The 22,356-nt window shown below is 43.0% G+C and overlaps 1 protein-coding gene across 1 annotated transcript in view; it reads left to right on the forward strand.

Annotated features, from left to right (window-relative positions):
- Ptprt (protein tyrosine phosphatase receptor type T) overlaps positions 1-22,356 on the forward strand; it is a 1,017,256-nt gene that overhangs the window by 207,489 nt on the left and 787,411 nt on the right. The window contains exon 2 of the mRNA XM_050150909.1: positions 8,744-8,833. Within this exon, the coding sequence (XP_050006866.1) occupies positions 8,744-8,833 (90 nt within the window). The remainder of the gene's footprint in view (positions 1-8,743; positions 8,834-22,356) is intronic.

The raw sequence follows: 22,356 nt of genomic DNA on the forward strand, positions 1-22,356 counted from the left end.
GCCCGTCCTGTCGAGCTGGAAGTCCTCAGCACCCAAACATGGACGACTGGTAGTCCAATGACCCGCGGACAAAAAGGAGGAACTAGGGGGGCAGGGCAGGGACGAGTAGAACACAGGACTACCCTGCCTCACAAGTTGAAGGTGCGCGTGCTCCCTTTCAGTGGTCTTTGAGGCCTGACATGTAGGCAGGCACTCACTGCTCTTGGTTGGAAGCCTTAGTGTAGGAGCAGAAAACTGTTCCTGAGCAAAGGACCTTGCCGAGAATGCAGGCCGTCCAGATGGAACTCTTCAGCACCTAAACAGGGCCGCCTGGTAGCCCAGTGATCCAGGGACAGAAGGAAGGACGGGGCAGGCAGTGCAGGATCCAGGAGAACACAGGAGCCCCTGGAGCCCAGGCTGAGGGTGCCGGGCTCTGTTACTGGGGACCTTGAGGCTCACTGCTCTGGGTGGGTAGCCTTAGAGTAGGAGCTTAAAGTAGGAGCTTAAAACTGTTGTTGAGCACTGGTCCTAGCATACAGCAGGGCAGGGTTGGGGGTGGGGTGTTCTGTGTTAAGTCTTTAAGCATCTTCATGCTCAGTAATCTCATTGAGAGAATAGTATTCTAAGAGGCAAATTAGATGTGTATCATAGTTTCTCAACAGTGAGTTCCAGTGCTGTTCTTTCTTGAGTTTGAGGGGATAATACAAAAACCAGTAGATTGAGAGCCTCTAGGGAAGAGATGCATGCTGGACTGTCCAGAGGATGGTGGTGTGCTGGGATCCATGTTCCTGATACAGTTCTTTGTCTTGGTTGTCTAGATGAACTTCGTTTATATTCATTAGCTTGGATTTGCATCTTAGTATTGAGAGGAAGCTGACATATGAACTTGACTAGTGTGCCCTCCTTCTCTGTGCATTCATTGTCTCGTCTGTGAAATGGGCCTGCTAATGTTTCACTTACAAGGGTTTGCATGGGCAAGAGTACACATAGACCACATGGGCAAGAGTACACATTTAGACCGCATACCTGTGTCCGCACCTATGCCTGCCTTTTTACCTTCAGTGATGTGGAATCATAGTTTCAGATGCTTTGGCCTTATTTATTGATTCTTCTGGGATCTCTAGGAAATAGCCAGGCTGCCAGACTCCTCATTCCCCAGCAACCTCCCTAGACAGTGCTGACTGAACCCTTTATTAGCCTTGGGATCAGACTTGGGACCAGGGTTGGTGTCATTTCAAAGTTCCTTCTCAGGTGTCATAATGCCAAAAGGGTAGTTTAATAAGATAGGCTCCTTATTATTATTGTCATTTTACTTATTTTATATTTTGTGCATGCATGTGTATGTGAGTGTACCCTGTATGTGTGGCGTATGTGCATATGTGTGTGTGTAGGACTGTGAGCAGAAACCCAGAGGAGGGTGCTGAGTATCTTGCTATATCCCTCTTTTTCTTATTTCCTTGATGAGACAGGGTCTCCCCCTGATTGTTGAGATTGAGACAGGGTCTCCCACTGATGGTGGAGCTGTGATGGCAGCCATCAAAGCCCTAGCAATACTTCTGTCTCCATCTCTCATAGTCCTGGAATCACAGGTCTGTGTTCAGCCCTGCCCAGCTTTGTGTGTGGATGCTAGCGTCTGGACTTGTCTTCATGTTAGCTCAGCAAGCCTGCTTGTGCCTACACACTGAATCACGCTCCAATCCCCAGGACGGAATATTTTTATGGAAAATGTTCTCACAAAACGAATTCTCAAGTTTTAGATATTACATGAAAAATTAAGAGTAGGAGAGTAGAAAGACTAAGGAAAAAGTAGCAACATGTTTTATGATTACCTAAGTATATCAATTATTTTCATGTGCTTTTTAAGGTTGTTTGGTTTAATGCAATTGAGTTCATGAATTGCCATATGCTTAGATTTTTTTCATTAACCATATAGTATAATATTCACTCTTTCATGTTTTTAAAACTCTTTGTAAAAACACCTTTGCACATACGCATCATATATTCCATTTAGTAGACAGATGATTCACATTTAGATATCTTTTTTTTTAAATATAATTTTTTTATTGGAAAAAAAAAGATTTCCGCCTCCTCCCCGCCTCCCATTTCCCTCCCCGTCTCCCTTTTCCCCCCTCCACCCACTACTCACCCCCACCCCCCCACACCTCTCCCCCTCCCTCTCCAGTCTGAGGGGCAGTCAGGGTTCCCTGCCCTGTGGAAAGTCCAAAGTCCTCCCCGCTCCATCTTGGTCTAGGAAGGTGGACATCCAAACTGGCTAGGCTCCCACAAAGCCAGAACATGAAGTAGGATCAAAACCCAGTGGCATTGTCCTTGGCTTCTCAGCAGCCCTCATTGTCCGCCATATTCAGAGAGTCCGGTTTTATCCCATGGTTTTTCAGTCGTAGTCCAGCTGGCCTTGGTGAGCTCACAATAGATCAGCCCCACTGTCTCCGTGGGTGGGTGGCATTTGTTCAACTATGTTCATAACAGCATTATTTGTAATAGCCAGAACCTGGAAACAACCTAGATGTCCTTCAATGGAAGAATGGATGAAGAAAGTGTGGAATATATACACATTAGAATACTACTCAGCGGTAAAAAACAATGACTTCTCGAATTTTGCATGCAAATGGATGGAAATAGAACACACTATCCTGAGTGAGGTAACCCAGACCCAAAAAGATGAACTTGGGATGTACTCACTCATAATTGGTTTCTAGAGATAAATAAAGAACCTTCATCTGGAGATGGATGGAGATAGAGACAGAGACCCACACTGGAGCACTGGACTGAGCTCCCAATGTCCCAAGGAGGAGCAGAAGGAGGGAAAATATGAGCAAAGAAGTCAGGACCACGAGGGGTGCACCCACATTTAGATATCTTGATTATTTTCAAACCAATAAAAACTAATATTGCTTTTTCACATTTGATAGTTTTGTTTCTTACTCTTGGTGTCAATATTAGTTATTTTACAAATTGTTCCCTTGTTTTTTTTAATTCATTATTTCTTTCAGAATTTACTAATGTTCTCCAAATGACAATTAATGAATTTGACAGAGTCCAAGTTTTGTTGCTAAAAGTGTGTGTGTGTGTGTGTGTGTGTGTGTGTGTGTCTGCATGCATAAGTGTCCTTTATGGTCAGAGAGCAAAGAACTGGGGAAAGCAAACAGACATTGAATACAAGTGAGAGCGAGAAAACTTTGCCAATGCTCTGTTTGCCAATTACGCTAAGCGCGGCAGGATTATGTTTTGGTTCAACATCTGTAGTGACTCGTGGTTATATCTGTAATAGATTCTAGCTATCTTTTAAATGTTCTATTGTCTATGATTTTTAACAGATTCTAGCTATCTTTTAAATGTTTTATTGTCTGCAATTTTCATTGAGAATCCGGGTCTCACAGTGGCCCTGATGAGAAATCGTGCTACAAAAGAAAGCAAACTGTGCTTTCCTCCCCGACTTGGCGCGAATACTTACAGCAAATTGGAAATGACCTTTGCAAATGATACGGGGAACGTGTCTGTATGAGTGTGGTATATGTGTACATGTGCCGTATGCACATGTATGTGAGCCGAGGCCAAAGCAAGACCCCAGGTATCTTGCTATGTATATAATAGCCTTTGTTTACATTTTTGTTAAGAATTTGGATCGTTAAAAAAAAAATGAAGATGTGTTCCTTCCAGGGGATAAGGAAACAGATTTTTCTTCTTCCCTGCCTCTAGTCTTATTGAAACTTGTACCAATTTTCTGGAGTCGGTCACCCAGCACTTACAATTGCTTTCAGCAGAAAGGATCTTATTTCAGGAGCCTGTGAAGAGGAAAAGGAAGTGTGTTCTCAGAACTGAGAGTCATTGTGGAATGACAGAAGATGCCCAGGAGTTTGGCTTGTGCCTGCGGCGTGGAGAAGTCTGAGGGGGCCCGCGTTTATGTTGGAGTGCAATGCAGCCATGTATTGTCAGAGAGGAGCTGGTCTGTAAGGGGAGTTGAATATGGTATAAATGACACCTTGCTGGAATGAACAAATGTCCCTAATATTTGGGGCTAATATGAATTATCTGTTATTGGTGAGAAAATAGCTGTGGTTTTTGTTGGTGGGCAATGTTAACCAAAGAGGCCACCTGACTCTGCGTAGCTCCTGCAGCTGACTTCTTTGCATGTGTGCCGGTTGCTGAGTGCCTCCTCAGCCATCTTAGTTTCATTTCCTGTCGCAGTAGTAAAACAGCCTAACAAAGTAAGGGCTTCCTTGGCTCACAGTTTCCGGCTATGGTCCATCACTGGTGGAGTAGTCAAGGCGGCAGGAACTTGAAGCAGCTAGTCGCATTACAAAGAATAAGTTTGCTGTGCGAATAACGCTTACTGTTTGGGGGAGAGGACGGTAATGCACCAGAGATAAGCGCAGACAAGCCTAGGGTAGAAAATGATGGGGACTACTGAGAGAGAATGATGAAGAGGGAGATGAAGACAGTGATAAAGAGGCCATGATGGTCCCTCTGAGGAGGTGACATTTGAGCTGACATTTGAGGCCCAAATGTCAAGAGTGAGGCTGCCACATGAAGACTTGGACAGAATCTCTTGTTCTTGTCTCTGTCTCCTCCCTGAGACATAACCTCTTCAGCCATTCCCACATCAAAACGGCACCATGACCACTCAGCCCAAGCTGAAACTGGGCCCTAGGTGTTTTCCATGAGTTCTCATTTCCCTTTTGTTTTCGTCCCACTCCCGCCTCTCCTCCTGAACCATACTCCCAGCCAGAAGCATCCTCCCTCCACTCGGCTGCCCTCCACTCGGCTGCCCTCCACTCGGCTGCACACCCTCCTGATGAATCGTCCTGTCTCCACTCTTGTCGTTCATCTCCCACATCCCATAATTATTTGTCCCCCAGCAGTTGAGTTGGGCTGATCAATATGGTAACTGCCAGCCACACGTGAGTGCCTAAAAGGAAATTAATTAGACAATCCAATTAAGCCTTCAGTTTTCTCAGTCACATCTGCCGTGTTTCAAGTGGTCAACAGCCGTGTGGCCAGAGACATGACATATTCTTGACAGTGTGTCCATATGGCGTGACATCAACGCAGGAAATTCATCTGGAAATCTAGAGTGTTGAAACGCCCGGTCACATCCCTCTCTGTCCCAGAGCTCAGATGTTTTCACAAACTCCCTTGGATTAAAATCCCAACACTCACTCCAGGGGAGCGCCACAGACTGCTACTCAACAGTTCATACCACATCTTCTTTTTCCCTTCCTGGGTCACTGCCTTGTAGTCAGACCCCATATTCTATTTCCAGACCACCAGGAGAATGTGTCTTCCTTGGGGCTTTTCATGAGCATTTACACCTTGAGTTCCCTTCCTATGGAATGCTCGTCTTCTTTGCTCTAACACATCACGGCCTTGGTGTTGGGTATTGATTGATAATATTTGCCATTTCTTTTCCCTGGCTCCTTGTGCCTTTAGCATCCTTCATAACTGAGTCAGTAGCTTTGGTGGGTTGGTCATGCCAGGCAGGAAAAACAGCAAGTTTAAAGGCTAGAATGTGTTTGATGTGTTTGTGGAAAAGGAAGGAAACAAACAGAAGCCGAGACTGGAGTGTTTAAAGTGTGCTTCATGAAGGAGAAGTTGTAAAAAGAAAGCATATATTAAAAGGTGGTCAGGGCACAGATCACATGAGCCCTGGAAAACCACCAAGAGGAAATTGTATTGTATTCCAGGTTCAGTTTGGAGCCACGGGAGGTTTCTTAAATAGAGGAGAAATATCTGATTTCTGATTTACTCTCTCTTCTAGCTTTAGTTCTTTGCCTCTATGGGTAACTCTGTTTTAACATTTTTCCCTAGATGGAGGACTTGGGGATAGTTTTAGTTTTGAGATTTTCTTTCCCAAGAGACAGTACTCTCTCAGAGGGAACAATTAAGACTCCCAACACACTTTGACTCTCTGAAATGCCTTCTGACATGCATTGTTGCTAAGTTTGAAGGTTAAAATCCTTAGCTTCCTCCAGAAGGTGACAGAGGCACACACTAAAACTAATTAGCAAAACTTCAAAGTGTGGATTGCAGCCATTTGTTAGGGTTTTGGAATGCAAATAAAAAAAATCCTTGCCTAACTTCTCCCTGGAAAGGGGGATATCTCTGGGACTTGGTCTTAGAGTTCCTCTGTCTAAGACCATGTGGCCTCCACCTGGAGACATATATGACCACAGTTTAGGTCTGCAGCTTGTTCTTCTCTCACTTCCTTAAGACCAAATTGGGGAAAAGATATCCAATTTTCCCCAAATGTTCCCTTAGTTCTAAGATGCTGTTCAGGAAACAGAGGTACCTGCAGATAAGCTGTTGCTTTCTGGAAACAGCTACAGCATAAACATTATATTAAAAATACACATCCATGGCAAGAAAGGTCCCCAATTTAGAGACATTAAAACAAGAAGCAAAACGCATCTCTGTCTATCTATATATCTTTATCTATGTAGCTATCACCTGTCACTTATAATCTACATATCTGTGCTGGTCTGAGTGAGAGTAGGCCCCATAGGTTCATGCTTGAATACTTGATTCCTCATTGGTGGAACTGGTTGGAAGGATTAGGAGGGGGTAGCCTTGTTGGAGGAAGTGTGTCACAGGGGCCAGGCTTTGAGGTTTCAATAGATTTGGAGCATTCCTGGTGTACTCTCTACCTCTTCCTTGCTGATCAGGATGTGAGCTGTTACCACCACCATCATCGGCTCATTCTAACGTTCTGAAACTGTAAGCTCGGTTGAACACTTTCTTCTTTTAGCTGTCTTGGTCATGGTGCTTTGTCCCAGATAGAGTAAAGACACTATCTGCCTTCTGTTTAATTATGCGACGTGTTGTGTGAGTGTGATGTCTGAGAACACATACGTGCTCTGGTGCATGAACTTGTTGAGGTCAGAGGGTGACATTTGATATCTTCTTTTATTACTTTCTGCTGTGTTTCTTAGGCAGGATCTCAGTAGATTGGTTGGCTAGACTGGCTGGCCAGTAAGTTGCTGGGATTCTTTTGTCTCTGAAATCTAGTCTTAGATTATACAGATGTGCCACTGTGTTTGGCTGACAGTCCAAGTGCAGGCTCTTGCCTAGTATATGTATGCATGCATGTATGTATGTATGTATCTATCATCTATCTATCTATCTATCTATCTATCTATCTATCTATCTATCTATCTATCATCTATTATCTATCTATCTATCTATCTATCTATCTATCTATCTATCTGTCTATCATCTATCTCTCTTCTTTCTTGTGTTCATTACTTTCCATTTGTATCATTTTTCTCTCATCTGTTGATGAAGTATCATGGTTTGAATAAATGTGTCTACAGGACCATCTGACAGACTTGATTTCATACCCATGGCACTGTGGGAGGTGGTAGAATCTCTAAGATGTGGGGCTCCAGCTCAAGTTTTGGTCCTGGCTACTCATAGGAAGCAAGTCCTTGACTGTGACTGATGCTGTTGATGCATTCCAGATGCCGTTCTTTTTATTGCATTCATCTGTTTACTAAAGCATTTTAATTATTGTCCTACGAGCTGATCTTGTTTCTCAGCCATCTAAGATGACATATGTGTACGTATTGCTCAAGAATCAACAGGATTGAGTTTCTGGGCCTGAAGGATGGAGTAGAGGTCACTTAGAAGAGACACATGGACAAAAACTTAGGGGGTTACTATGCCAGCAGCTTTGTAGCAGACTCTTTTCTGCTACTTTGGAGCTGTGCAGCACCAGGTGAATTCTTTCACCTCTGAGTCTGCCCCCTCATCCATAAAACAGGTTGAACAAGTTTTCAATCTCTTAGCCATAGTTCTTGAGGCCCAATGTATTTCTGAATTCAGATTTACTTAATTCTTTAAGAATGGCAATATACCTATCGCACACAGCAAATAACATTCCAGCAGAAGCTGGGTGACATTCTCAAATCAAGTAGGCTGGTGTTTTAAAGCAAAAAGCAGGAATATGCTGTGTATTGTAATACATACTTGTGGTTCTAGCATTCAGGAGGTGTTCAGGAGAATAGTGAAGTTGAGATTAGCCTACGTGGAAAGACCCTATCTCTGGAAAAACAAAACAAACCCCCCAAAACAAAAACCCAAAGAAAACGAAGAATTTAAATAAATAAATATTTTTAAATAGAGCATAGGTATAAATAAAGTCTTTGCATCAATTATATTTTCATCAAATTTTTGAAAGAGATCTTTGATTTCTAAGCCTTTGAAAATTTAGAATTCTTAGAACGGGGCTAGGCATCTGCACCTGAATCCTGGGATGGCTTGTGGCTCATACAAAGGTAAATTGTTTACTGACCATATGCTAGAGCTCACGATGGGGTGCTCACATCTATCTTAATACAGTTTGTGCATGTATTTTCAAACCATCCCAGCTGAGCAGAGCTGAGTGTAACTTTTCCAAAGCTTGGTAGTCCTGGTGGGACTCATGTGCTTACAGGCGAGGACTCTTGAATTCTGAGGTTCTCATCCACAGCCCCATGAACTTGACTGCTCTCAGCACCCGGCCACCATCTCTGCACGCACAATGTTTTGACTACCGTTTGGTAGACAGGAAAGGAACTAAATCAGAAGACTGCCTTGCCATCCCACCCCTAGGTGAAATCATCCTTTCTGCTGATCTTTTCTTTTTTTATGGCTCTAAAATAAGGAGAAAATTGAGAACAATAGCAACAACCGAAAGAGCATTTTCCTTTAGGCGAGCATGTGTGTGACACCCCATTAACGATAAGTGACATCTTCTTCCATCTCGCAGGAATCAACACAATATTCATGCTAACCAGTCATCTACCGCGCCACAAGTGGTTGATGTCTTGTCACTTTCCATCCTCTCAGTCATTTTCAGGTGAGTGGTGTGTGTCTGTGAGCCCCGCTTGGGCACAGTCAGATGTTTTTAGCACCTCAGTCATTTCCCTATAGTCGCTCACAGCAGAGGCTAGGCAGGGCCCATGGACACAGAACCCGAGCACAGGGCTCAGGCTTTTGATGGATGCAAAGGGTGGGGATTGAAGCACTGGGAAGGCCTTCTCTGGGGACTGGCCTCCAGCACTTCCCTGCCTGGGAGATCTCAGCAGTGTTCATATGCCCTCTGAGCCTTGACTTATACGCAGAGATGACAGTGACCTGTGTCACTAGGCTGCTCTGGAGAATAAAGGACTGGTCGAAGTGAGAGTGGTGTTATCAACTAGAGAGAGTTCCAGAAAATGCAGATTTGCCTTGGTTAGTTCCCTTCTATCAGCTTTAGAGTTACCACATTGGGGTTCATTTGTGTGGCTCAAGCTGCATTCTGGCAGCTTCTCTGCTGGTCTGATCCTCCTGAGAATTTGTCCATGTGTGAGTTCATTTGGAACTGTGTTTGTGTTCACTCCCATATTCGTGTCTCCATCTGTCTGTTCATCCATCCTTCCATCTGTCGATCTGTCTCTCCACTGGATCCCAGTGTGATAGCTGTGAGGTCAGTCTTGGGAATACAAAGTAAAAGCAGACCAGAATGGGCTTTGCTCCAAAGGAGCTCCTGGAGAAAGGGACCACAGGTGGATGTAGACAGGTGTATGGGTCAGGAGTGGGCTGCAGACAGTGGGGGCCCTAGAGGAAAGAGCACAGTTCTTTAGAGGTGGCAATAGCAGTAGATGGAATAGCTAGAAGAATTCCTTAAGAACGTCATGGTACTCAGAAAGCAAGCCAAAAAGGGGAGGGTGCAGACAGCAGAAGGAACAGCATCTGAAAGCCTCGATGTTCAAAGAGTGAACACATGGTCAGCCCTAGCTAGGGTAGAGGGCTGGAAGGGACACTTGTCTTGCCAGATAGAAGGTACAAGGAATAGGTTGGGGCGAGGTGTTCAGCATCTATGGGCACAGCTTGAGAATTGGGTTCCGTCTTGATGCCTGTGACTGGCTTGTTGTCTATTGATGGAAGAGTTCAGGCAGGAGCTCGTGAGTCTTGATTTGAGATTTTAAAGATTTCTCTGACATCTGGTAGGAGCTGGACTTGGAGGACACAAAACTGAAGGCAGGACAACCCTCGGAAGATTTGAATGACAACCTCAAGAGGAAGCTCTAGCAGGAACAGGGAATACAATGCCACAAAAAATATTCAGCGGCCTGGAGATGAGATCTCCGGGTTGGCCTTAACAAGTCACTATAGATATAGTGGTTTAAAGCAGTGTAAATCTATCCTCTCACAGCTCCGGAGGTCGGGATCTGAAATTGGGGTGTTAGCATGTCCCCTGAAGGCGCTAGGGCACATCTGTTCCTTGTCCTCCTAGGTTCTGGTGACTGCCAGCATACTTTGTAGCTGTTACTGCCCTGTGGGCCTTGAACTTCTCATTTCATTTTCGTGTCCGAGGCCCTCTCTTGTGTTTCTGATTGCATCCATACCCCTCACTCAGGGTTACAAACCAAGACAAGATAGCCTTAAGATCTTAAAGTTATTTTTCACGTAAAGCTACATTGGCAGATTCAAGCAATCAGGGGGCAATATAACTTTCAGGGGCCATCCATGGATCTACCACAGGGATAGGTGGCTCCTCCTTTCTTTGCTTCTAAGGAGTCATGAAGGAAAGGTTAGGGCCTTTCACAAATGCCCCTGTAGCCCCGTGCAAACACTGCCTGCTGTAGTGTGCTGTGACCTCCCTACAGGTCCTCTCCACTGTCTCCTGAGTAGAAAACACCAAACTAAATGCTTCTCTTGGAAAGGGGCACTGCAAAGACATAGAAAATGGAAGTGAAATCATGGGAAGTCTTTAAGCAGGGTCAGAAGACAGTTTCTTGCAGAGAATTTGATTTTCTCTGGCAGTACCACAGACACACTGCAATCATTTCTTAAGCAAAATGCAATCTGCAAAGACGATTCTCCTGCAGTTTGACCAACTTGCCCCTGCCTGATGATCAGATGAGCTGAGCTGCAGACTTCCTTCTGTCTTTTTCCTGGGTTACATGCAGTTGCTCTTCATTATACTGATGGAGAATCTGTGTCACCAAGGAAGAAGTGCCACTTTTATATGGCTCCCATCACTCTGCGTTAACTCCTGAGTGAAGATGCTCCCCAAACCATTGTCTTGTTCCCTTGGCCAGAGTTCAGGAAGCGCCTAGTCAAAGTGGGTGGGATTTCTGCTGTGGACACAGGAAGGACATACACAAAGCCCATGCTTTTGGGAGAAGGGACCTACATTCAGCTGTGCGTGACTACATGGATGCTAATGATAAGATAATCCAAGGGTTTGAGGGAGCAGAGAAGACAAACATTCCCAGTAAAGTCCACATAGAAATAGCCAGTGAGTATGTGGCCTGTTAACCAGCTTCCCTAGATGTGAGCCTTAATCAATGGAATCTGCTATTCTCATGCTAGACTAGACAAGGTAAGATAAACACAGTGCACACCTGTCTTAGTTTCTTTCCCTGTTGCTGTGATTAAATACTCGGGCAAAAGGTAACAGGGAGAAAGGATTTGTTTTAACCCACAGTTCCAAGTATAGTCCATTATGGAGGCAAAGTCAAGGAGGTAAGAGGGAGGCTGAAGTAGCTGGTCACGACACAGCCATAGTCAGGAAGCAGGGAAGGATGAAGGCGAGGTAGCGTTCACTTCCCTCCCCCTTTTCCATTTGATGCAGCCCGATATCCCCTGACTAGGAAGTGGTTCTCCTCACAGGTTTCCAAACCGGACTCTCTGAACATGGCGAACAATGAGGGCTGATGAGAAGCCAAGGACAATGGCACGGGGTTTTGATCCTACTTCATGTTCTGGCTTTGTGGGAGCCTAGCCAGTTTGGATGTTCACCTTCCTAGGCATGGACGGAGGGGGGAGGACCTTGGACTTTCCACAGAGCAGGGAACCCTGACTGCTCTTTGGACTGGAGAGGGAGGGGGAGAAGAGTGGGGGCAGGGGGAGAGGAGTGGGGGAAGTTGGGAGAAGGGTGGGAGGAGGAGGAGGAGGGAAATGGGAGGCTGGGAGGAGGCAGAAACTTTTTTTTTCCTTTTCTCAATTAAAAAAAAAGTAAAAAAAAAAAAGATGTTCCTCCATAGGTATACATAGAGGCCCACCTCCCATGTGGTTCTAGATTCTGTCAAGTTGTCAATTAACACAACTATTATAGCTACCCAGCATTGGTGGTGGGAATGAGACTTGTCTCTGATTGAGGATTCAATTTTCTATTAAAAAGTCTTAAAACATTTCCCAAGGCAAATTTGTATATTCCTAGGTCCCTCCTTTCTGTGGTCCCATTGAACTTATTCTTCTCCCTCATTCTGTTGGATGGTTCCATTATGATGGTTGACACATGGAATTGGAATTTTTTTTGGTAGAGTCTTACTACATAGCCCAGGCTGGCCTAGAACTCACTATGTAGACCAGGCTGGCCTTGAATTTGTGGTGAACCTCTTACATCTGCCTTCAAAATTCTGCGATTGTAAACATGTGCCACTACCTCCATTTTATTGATTGATTGATTGATTATAGTGTGCTAGATCCTGTGTACTTACCTCCTGTACTGAGTATTTAAGTTTTTAGAATGTCTATGAGGCAGTTCTTAGGAGAGAAAGGTGACAAGAGCCAGGGGGCTGCAGAGGACACCTGCGAAACAGCATTGTCTGGACATGACAGGGACATTGCATACTTAAGCTCCAAGCAGCTGTAACTGCACATGCGTGATCTGCACAAGCTCAAACTAGCCTAGATCCTAGCACCGCCAGTTTTCTTCAGGTATGCACACCCTGTTTGACTTATCCAGGCTCCAGAAGTTGTGTGAACAGCCGGTGCTAAGTGGACTCAGTGTGTTTGTAGAAAGAACATGTGAAGTTGGGACAGAAGAATGTTGGAGGGATAGTGGGGGATCTGGAGGGGAAGGAAGCCAGTGAACTTGATCAAATTGCATTATAAACATGTATGCAATTCTCAAACAGGAAAAAGGAATGCACCCCTAAAAAGCCCATGAGGTTTATGTACAACTATAGTTTCATTTATATTTTATTTTAGTTTAATTTTTATTATAACTTTTGTTCATCTGATTTGTGGGACAAGCAATTGAATCAAGGGTCACACATGCTAGGCAAGCGCTGCCACTGAGCTGTATCTCCTGCTTGCTTTGAGACAGGATCTTCAGAGCTAACCCAGACTGGCCTTGAACTCATGATTCTGTCTTGCCTCCTGGGGTTGAGACTGCGGACTTATACCAGCATGTCCTGCTTCAATTTTCTCTTAAAACAAAAGTAATAAGAACTCAAAACTCATGGCTTCCTAATTCTTGTATGACATTTTATTATTAACTGCGCTCTTGACGTTGTTTCCATCTATATCATAGCTGTGTGGTACAAACACGATCTAGATGGTCCTTGATTTGCGATGGTTTGACTTTGGTTTTTAGGGGGATATAAAAGTGATATACATCCAGTAAAGGCTGCACTTCCAGTTTTGAATTTTGATGTTTTCCTGTGCTATTAGCATGCTAGCCCATGATACTCTCTGAGGATGCCGGGCTATAGCTCACCTGCAGTGAACAAGGGTCTTAGTCCACCGTGCTATCATGAGAATGAGCACCTGGCAGGCCACATGGACTGTGCAGCTGAGCGAGGTGCCTCTGTGGATTCGAGGTATTCAATGCATTGCCGACTTACTCTTGTATGTGTGGATTGGAGTCAAGAGGGCACCTGCAGGGACTTCCGTGTACTGTCACTTTGAAACAAAGAATTAGACCAGGGGCTCATGGATAGTGGTAGAAATAGAGACCTTTCTTTCAGAGAATGCTTCCAAAGGTGGATGTTAGCCAGAGAGTTGGAAATAGTTAGAAGCCCAAAGGTCTTGAGCTATCAGAGTCCTGACCCTCAGTGAGTCATTTGCATAGCGCTCATCTCTTCCTTATTTGAAGATCCAGGACTTTTTCCCAGGTCCCTTTTTTTTACATGCAGTCCTGGTGGGAAGGTTTCCCAGGCTTTCCGTTAACTGGCTACTTCTGTATAGCAATGTCGAGTTTCTCTCTACCCTGCTCTGCTGCGCCTTATAACATTTTCAACTTAAGAACTAACCCCGCTGTAAGTGGGAGAGCCTCTGGTTAATGGAATCCCGAGGCACGACTCTTCTTTGTTCTAACTTCAGAAGTACAGTGTTGCCCATCTGAAACAGGTCATGGTAGGGCTACTTAAATCACCAGCTGCGTCAAGTTCTGTTCCCTGGAGGGGCTCTAGTCAAGCGCCCATGGGAGCTCCTCTGTCTGAAGAGACATGTCCATTTGTATTCTTGCTGTGTGTGCATTTAGGGTGTGGGTTTGTGTGTACAGTTGGAATTTCAGACCTGCAGTTTGCACATCTGTGGATTCAGCTAACTGCAGATGGAAGATATTCTCAACAAACACTGCACAGCTGACTGAACAAGTCCAGACTCCTTCTTCCTGCCATTGTCCCCTAAACAATACAGTCTAGCAATGGTTTGCATATCATTTGCATTGTATGAGACAATTTTCTGGAGTTGATTTAATGCAAGAGGATGTATGAATGACTTAATTCCTAAATAACCTTATATTTCTGAAATAAAATGTACTTGGTCATGTCCTTTATTGTCTGCGGTAGGACTTGGTTTCTTAGCTTTACAAATGTTTGCATTTATGTGCATAATGCTGGTTTGTAGTTTTTTAAATTTTCACACTTTTGCAGCTTTTTGATAAAATGATTATGATAGAAATATATATTTTTTTGAGATTTATTTTTGCTTATCTGTGTGTTTCTGTGTGACTGTGTGCATGAGTGCAGGTGCCCGTGGAGGCAGAAGAGGGCATCGGATCCCTTGACCTGGAGCTCCAGGCAGTTGTGAGTCATCCAGGGTGGCTGTTGGGAACATTCCCAGGTCCTCTGGAAGAGCACTATGTGCTCTAACCACTGGGCTATCTCCCCAGTCCAATAGAAATTGTTGTAAATAAATAACATTGGGGTTGCATTTTCCCTCCTAATTTAACAGAGAATGAATGTTTACCTTTTGTCCTTGTTATGAGACAATATAACTATAAATTGTACACTGTCTAAATTTTTCTTCTAAGTATATGTGTATGTGACCTTATTGCTATTTAAATAAACACTCAAGAGCTGAATGTGTTGGTACGCGGAGAGGATACTGAGTTTAAAACCAGCCTGGGATAGGCCATAAAAACTTGTCTCAAAAATGAAACAAAAATATAAAATAAAATAAAATAAATTAAAATCAAAACACAGAAAAAGAAATTCTATACAAGGACAAGAGTTTGGTGTGAATCAGTTGTTAGCATTGTTAGCATGTTTCCCTTGTCAGGAAGCAGGGGGGCAGCACATCCCAGCACTGTGGTTGTGTTTGGCGGATGCAAGTGCTCTAACAGTTTGCTTGTGCATCTCACAGCTGTGCTGTTTGCTTCACCAAAGGTCCTGCTAGTTGAGACGTCTTTGTGACTCACACCTTCGATCCATGTGGAATGCCTTTCTCTACACTGCTTCCTGCCCTGCCTTTGGATTCCACTTTGAAATGGATACTGGCACACCTGCATTTTTTTTTCTGTTGACATTTGTCTTTTAAATCTGCTCATACTTTCAAACTTAACCCTTTTGTAACCTAATTGCAAGACATTGAGTCTCATGGTAAATATTTAGATACACTCGGATCTTTGTTCAATGTGTGTGTCTGTGTCCACCACTACGAAGTGATTTGAGTGACTTACCCAGAACAATGAACCTGTTCTGACTGATGCCCACCATCTTGATTTACTCCTTTCTGTGTTGGCAGGGGTTTCTGTCCTGCCCATTCCCGCAGCCATTCAGTCCCAAAGAAACACACAGAGGTCTACAGTATTTATAAACTGGTTGGCCTATTAGCTCAGGTTTCTTATGAACTTTCACATCTGAAATTAACCAATAATCCTTGTCTGTGTTAGCCACATGCCTTGGTACATTTTATCAGGCCTTCTCATCTTGCTTCCTCTGTGTCTGGGTGACCACTGCAGACTAAGCCTTTCCTCTTCCCAGAATACCCTGTTCTGGTTGCCCCACCTATACTTCCTGCCTGGCTACTGGGCAATCAGCATTTTATTAAACCAACACTTGTGACAAACCTTATAGGGTACAAGACCATTGTCCCACAGCATTTCTGCATTGTGATTTTTGTTGTGAATTTGTCTTCTTCCTCATATTTCTTTTTGATATATAGGCTGGCCACTGTAGGAGGAAGGCCACTAGTTAGTTCCCAGTTGCTCAGCAGTTCAGACCTGAAATAACCACACAGAAACTATATTAATTAAATCACTGCTTGGCCAATTAGTTCTAGCTTCTTATTGGCTAACTCTTATATTAATTTAACCCATTTCTATTAATCTGTATACCGCCATGTGGCTGTGGCTTACTGGGTAAAGTTCCCAGCATCTCACTCTAGTGGCGGCTCCATGGCTTCTCTCTACTCCACCCTTCTTTCCCCCAGCATACAGCCTAGCTTTCCCCACTTAGTTCTCTTCTTCCCTGCCATAGGCTCAAAGAAGTTCTTTCTTTATTAACCAATAAAAGCAACACAGACAGAAGGACCTCCCACACCATTTCCCCTTTTTTGTTTAAACAAAAATGAAGGCTTTAACTTTAACATAGTAAAATTACATATAACAAAATAGGCATCAACTATGAATTACAGACACAATATTTATATCTATCTTTTATCATAACTAAGGAAAACTATAACTATCTATTCTTCAACTCCATCAAAGACTCCAGAAGGATACAATATTACCCAAGTAAACAATAAGTTCATTATAAGCAACTTCCAAAACTCTAGAATTGACAGAGACTTCTCACTGACTGGAAAGTCATCCAAAGTTTTTCTATACCATTGGAGCATCCATCTTCAGCCTACAGGCCCATAGTATTCAGCAGACTTTTCTATGAAACAGGACATTTCAAAGACAATTCAGCCCATATTGGGAATTTGTCAGTCACTTCTTCTGTGTCCTGTAGAATTTCTGTCAGACTCTTTCATGTAGCAGGAACCCTGAAGGATCATATCACCTTTAGGCAAGTTCAGCAGTCATTTCTCTGTGGGTTTTGCATGATAATCTTTTGGCGGGCAACATCTAGACTGACCATGGCTGTCACTTTCTTAATGATTGTGAAACTAATGAAAGGAATAATTCCCAGCAGTAACCATTTGCCCAGAGCTGAAAAGATTTACCACCGGGGCTTTAGAGACACTCTTTCTAACCAGGCATAGTGTTGCACACTTGTAATCTTAGAACCCAGGAGGCAGAGACAGAGGATTGGGAGTTCAAGGCCAGACTGGGCTACTAGGGAAGACCTGAACAAAAACCAAAGAAACAAACAACAAAATAAAACAAAATCTCCAAACTAAATGCTCTGCTGCTTCCTTGTTTTCTAACCATTCGTATTGTAAATCTGCTCTTCATTTTGTTCTTGGGTATATTCAGTGGCCTTGGGACATTTAAATTAAAGCTTTCCCTGAAAGGTATTTCTAACCATTATCCAAACTCCAAGTATATTGTTTCGTTTTTGCTTATGTGGTATGGTGAGGTAATCTTTCTTTTCCTAGTTTTTGATGGTGAAGTTGGGATTTTTATACACATTTCTGATTTAATCATTATTAATTAAAGTTATATGCTCGTTGTAAAAGAACCACTGGTTGCATTTATAGTCTGTTTACAGCCAGTGTTTGTTAATCAATTTTAAAGAAAACTCCACACTTAGCTTGTTTAGCTCCCGCCTGCCCGATTCTTAAAGCCATAACTACACTTTATGTTTTGAAAATGACTCCACTTGGTAAGGGCATTTCTACTAGTGCTTGACAGAGAGAGAGATGCAGGGTTGCATTTTCATTTGTAAATATTTCTCAGCATCCTCAAAACATGAACAAAAAGGCTTTAAACCTTGGAGATAATTAATCACTAACCCTTGCAGCCTGATAATGTCGAGGAGTCTGAGGCGAGTCATTTACCCAGATAAATATCTTGTTTTCTTCTTTGAAGCTGAGAAAAAAAAATGTGCTTATTAAAAAAAACTCCCAATTTTTCAAAGGATTTCTCATTATCTGTATGCCCACTCTCTCTTTTCATCCCCATTTCTGATTGTTAGTCTGGTCGTTCTCTCATGACCGAGGCTTCCTCTCCCACTAGTTCCTGTAGTAATATGTTTACATAATTAGCCAACATCTCTGTGCATTTCCCTTTTGCATATGTCCATGTTGATCGCTCCACCCCTTGAAATAGCCAAGGTAGAGAATCAGCCTTCCATCTAAGAATATAAAAACATATAAAGAATATGTGGTCCATCTGCAGAATGGAGTTAGGTTTAGCCACAAAGGACACAATTATGTCATTTGCAGGAACATGACTAGAACTGGAGATCATAGTGAAATAAATCATGCTTAGAGAGACAAATCCCCTGTTTTCTTTCATTTGTGCACCCCTGATTTGATGTAGTTTTATGAAACTATGTATGTATGACATTATTATTTCCATTCCAAGACTATTTAGGGGAAGGAATGGAAATAATGGGAGGGAACAGAGGGGGTGGGGAGATGATGGTCAAAGTAAGTACATGATATTCTTGTCTTTATGAAGTCTATTGTTATGTTACATGAACACCTTAAGATTGATGTGGGATGTCCTTCTGTATATGTATTGCTTTTATTGGTTGACAAATAAAGCTTTTTTTTGGCCAATGGCTGAGCAGAGTAAAGCCAGGAAAGAAATCTGAACAGCAAGAGAGAGAGAGAGAGAGAGAGAGAGAGAGAGAGAGAGAGAGAGAGAGAGAGAAGGTGGAGTCAGAAAGACATGGGCTGAAGGAGTTCCCACAACACAAGATATTTGTCATCACCACTGCCCATCACCCCCTTTGTCAAGTGGGGTGACACATTCCCAGGTCTAGGGATATAGATTTGAACATGTCCATCAGTCCTTATTCAGTTGATTACAGTGCCTAACCTGGGACATTCAGGGTACTCGCATCTACACTCCACGCATAAGAGCTGGTAGATTGGATCCCTTCCTCTTCCTCACCTCTGTCCCAAAGTCACTCACTTCCTAGTGTTTGCTCGTTCTCCCCAAGAAGCATCTGTTTTATGGATGAGTGTTATTGACTATTTCTTCTCTTCTAGGACACTCGTTCCTCTTGCTGAATGTAACTATGAGCTTCCTTCAGAGGGACATCTTACCCCCATATCCACCTGGCATCTAATTGCATACAGTAATTAAAATACTTCGCACCCTGAGCAATGGTACCATACCACGTGATTCAGCTTTGAAGAGTAGATAAAATCCGATTTTATCTTCTGAGAGAATCCACATCCCTGCAGTGATCTCCATCACCACCTCCTTTCCTTTAGTTCTGGGATATTTTGTTCTGCATATCATTGTGCCCATAGTCTGTGGCTCTGCTTCAGACAGATTTTTCAATATATTAAACTTCTCTTCTTGATCACTGAATACCAAACAGTTTTCTCTAATTGCCTATCTATCTTTGAGTCTTTTCTCAGCTTTTAAAACCAGATTTTATCTGTTTACCTGTTCTTTAAAAGAAGCCCTCCCTCCTATTCATGGAAACCAAGATTCCTTGAATTTCTAAAGAACACAAAGCAGGTTGTCTGAAATATAATGGCATTTCATGGAGGGAATCATTAATTTTAGAAAAGTATATTTCTCTTCATTCTTTGTTTTTGGTTCTTTTTTAGTTTAGAAATATATCATCCTAGGCCCTGTATTGGATAAGCTTTTCATTTTTTTTATGACTTGTAAGTGGATATGGTTCTGTCTGTCTTTGTGTGTTCTCTTACAACAAATAAATGGATTATTTGGAGTCCTCTTTATTTTCTGCTGTGGTGTTGCTTGTGACATCACATGGCACAGATACAGGTGTAGTGCATTCCAGGGAATGAGTGTGTGCACACATGTGAATACATGTCATTGTGATATAATACTGGTGACAGAAATAGTGACAGACACATTTTGGTGGCTATATATACATGAAGAAACTTTTTCTACTAATGGGACGAGATAAGTTATTTTTTTTTATCTTTGTTGGTAATGTTTGAATGTCTATTCCCTCTAAAACTTTAGTCCCTCAAACTAAGAGGTATGGTTATAGAACAATCAATCCATGGGTGGTACCTGAATGAATTAGTGCCCTTATAAGGGGAGTGGCTTGAGGGAACAGGCTTGGTTCTTCTTCCTCTCTTCCACCATGTGATGACACAGCAAGAAGATCCTTCACTGAAGCCGAAGACAAACTCTCTAGCATTGAATTTCTCAACACCTTGTTCTCATACTTGCAAGACTCAGAACTCAGAGTGCTGTATTTCTATTACTTCTAAGCTATTCAAGATGCCTGGTTTGAGCATTTGGTAGCATATCAACCTCATAAACTATCCTGTCTATAGTATAGATTGGAAATGTAACTGTGTGTTTGTAGTTGTCATTTAAGTTCAAATACAGGGACCTGGAGAGTGCTCAGGAGGTGGAGATTGCACCATCTTAGCATCGTTGGCGATGTGCATTGGTCTTTGCAGGCAAACCCTGGTCTGTGTAAGGCAGTGCATCCCCTTCTGTTTTCAATGTGTCAGATAGACTTTGAAGGACAGACTTATTTTGTGTCCTGGTCTTGGAGGGTTCCGTCAATGGTTTCTTGGGCTGAACATCATCCTGATATAAGCATGTGACAACGGAGAGCTAGTGATGTCACGGCACAGAAGGAAACAAAGTGAGGCACGAAGCGACCTAACCTCGGTGACACCTTCCTCTAGCCAGATCTTGCCTCTCAAAGTTTCTATGGTGTTTCCAAATAGCATCCCCAGCTGTTGGCCATATATTCAAAACAGGCCTGTAAGGGACACATTGGATTTAAAACGGGCAGGAAGGGAGATCCGCGCAAAGGGGTGGCTCTCTCTTTGGAGGACATTTATCAATTTCCAGGCCCTGGAGGATAAAGCTTGCCCTAGTGGCCTGGAACTGGGGCTGGGAGGTGCTAATATATCCTCACGCTCTGGCAATGCTCTGTTCTGTGTATGTTGTTCTTCAGTGTAATCATTAATAAAAGTCCTTCCCCATCTTAAGAGTGACCCTGTGTGGATGATTCATTGTTGTATTCCTTAGTGAAGGGGTGGGCGGAGGTGCCAGCAGCTAGGTGCAGGCAAGACAAATGTTCTGCATGGTGTTCTGTGATGTTAAGAGGCTACTCTGCTCTTGTCTGCAGGCAAGCTAGTTAAGGTTGAACCAGACATGTTTTATGTGATGGTCTCCCCTCCCCTCCTCCTTGCTCCTCCCTCAATCTCTTCATCCACCCTGATGCTCTCAGGATGAAGCCTACCCTGGAAAAGGATGCTATGTAATTTGTATGTGAGACACAGAGCCTGTCTACTGCTCTTATTCTTGATCTCCTTCTGGGCCCCTTGCTTGACTGAGTGCAATGAATGAGGTGTCATTTAAGAGATTGTGATATAGAGATCACAAGTATTAGGCCCAAAGTACAAACTATTAATTGATTAAAAAGTAATTAATGAAAACCTAATTAAAGCTGACGTTCTGAGCATGGCACTCCTGGAATCCTGGGACAGTCTCAATTGCCAACTTTCCTCTGAGATCTCCATGTATAATTGAGAGGTATTAGGCTCTAATGGATGAGATTAATATGAAATTTAATTAATGAAAAAGGAAATTAAATCTGAGTTTTGTTTAAAAAGATTTCCAGAGACGGATACGTTGCCCCAGAACAGTAGGTGTTGGAAGGTTCATTAATGAAAATCTTTCCAAGTGACAGGATGTCACCTGCTGAGATGACAACCCCCTTTTTCACTGCCGTCCTCATCCTGCGTCATTTGTCTCCATTACTCTGTGTGTGATGTCAGCTCGGGAGGTTGTACGAAATAAGGGGAAGTAGCAGAAGTTTGCCCTTATTCCCAAACAGAGAAAGAACATTCTGGAATCCTTCTCATGTAACTTCCCAGATAGGAAGGAGTAAATAAAGATCGGCCTTCTTGGTTGCTCAGAAAGAAATTGAGTGCCAAGTTAACATAGAGCATTATATTAAAAGCAAATTTGTTTTTCCTACGGTTGTACAAAAAATTAACTTCATTTTCTATGCAGGGGCCTGCGCCTAGAAGGGTTGATGAGCATGTGGAGTACAAAGTTGACACTGATGTTGGCTCTCTGGGTGATCCCAGGGACCACAGCTTGACCTCTCACGGGGTTTGTTATTCTGTTTCATTGATCTATAGTTAATCACTTCTGGGTTTGATGTCCCCCCACCCCATGAAATGAGTTGGGGAGTTTAGTTAGGCATGTATGCTCAGGACAGCTCATCATACCAATTCTTTTTTTTTTCTTTTTTTTTTTTTATTGAGAATAAAAAAAAGTTTCCGCCGCCTCCCAGCCTCCCA

Source organism: Alexandromys fortis, unplaced genomic scaffold (assembly GCF_014885135.2).
Source record: "Alexandromys fortis isolate MF-2015 unplaced genomic scaffold, M_Fortis_MF-2015_v1.1 scaffold_27, whole genome shotgun sequence".
NCBI lineage: Eukaryota > Metazoa > Chordata > Mammalia > Rodentia > Cricetidae > Alexandromys > Alexandromys fortis.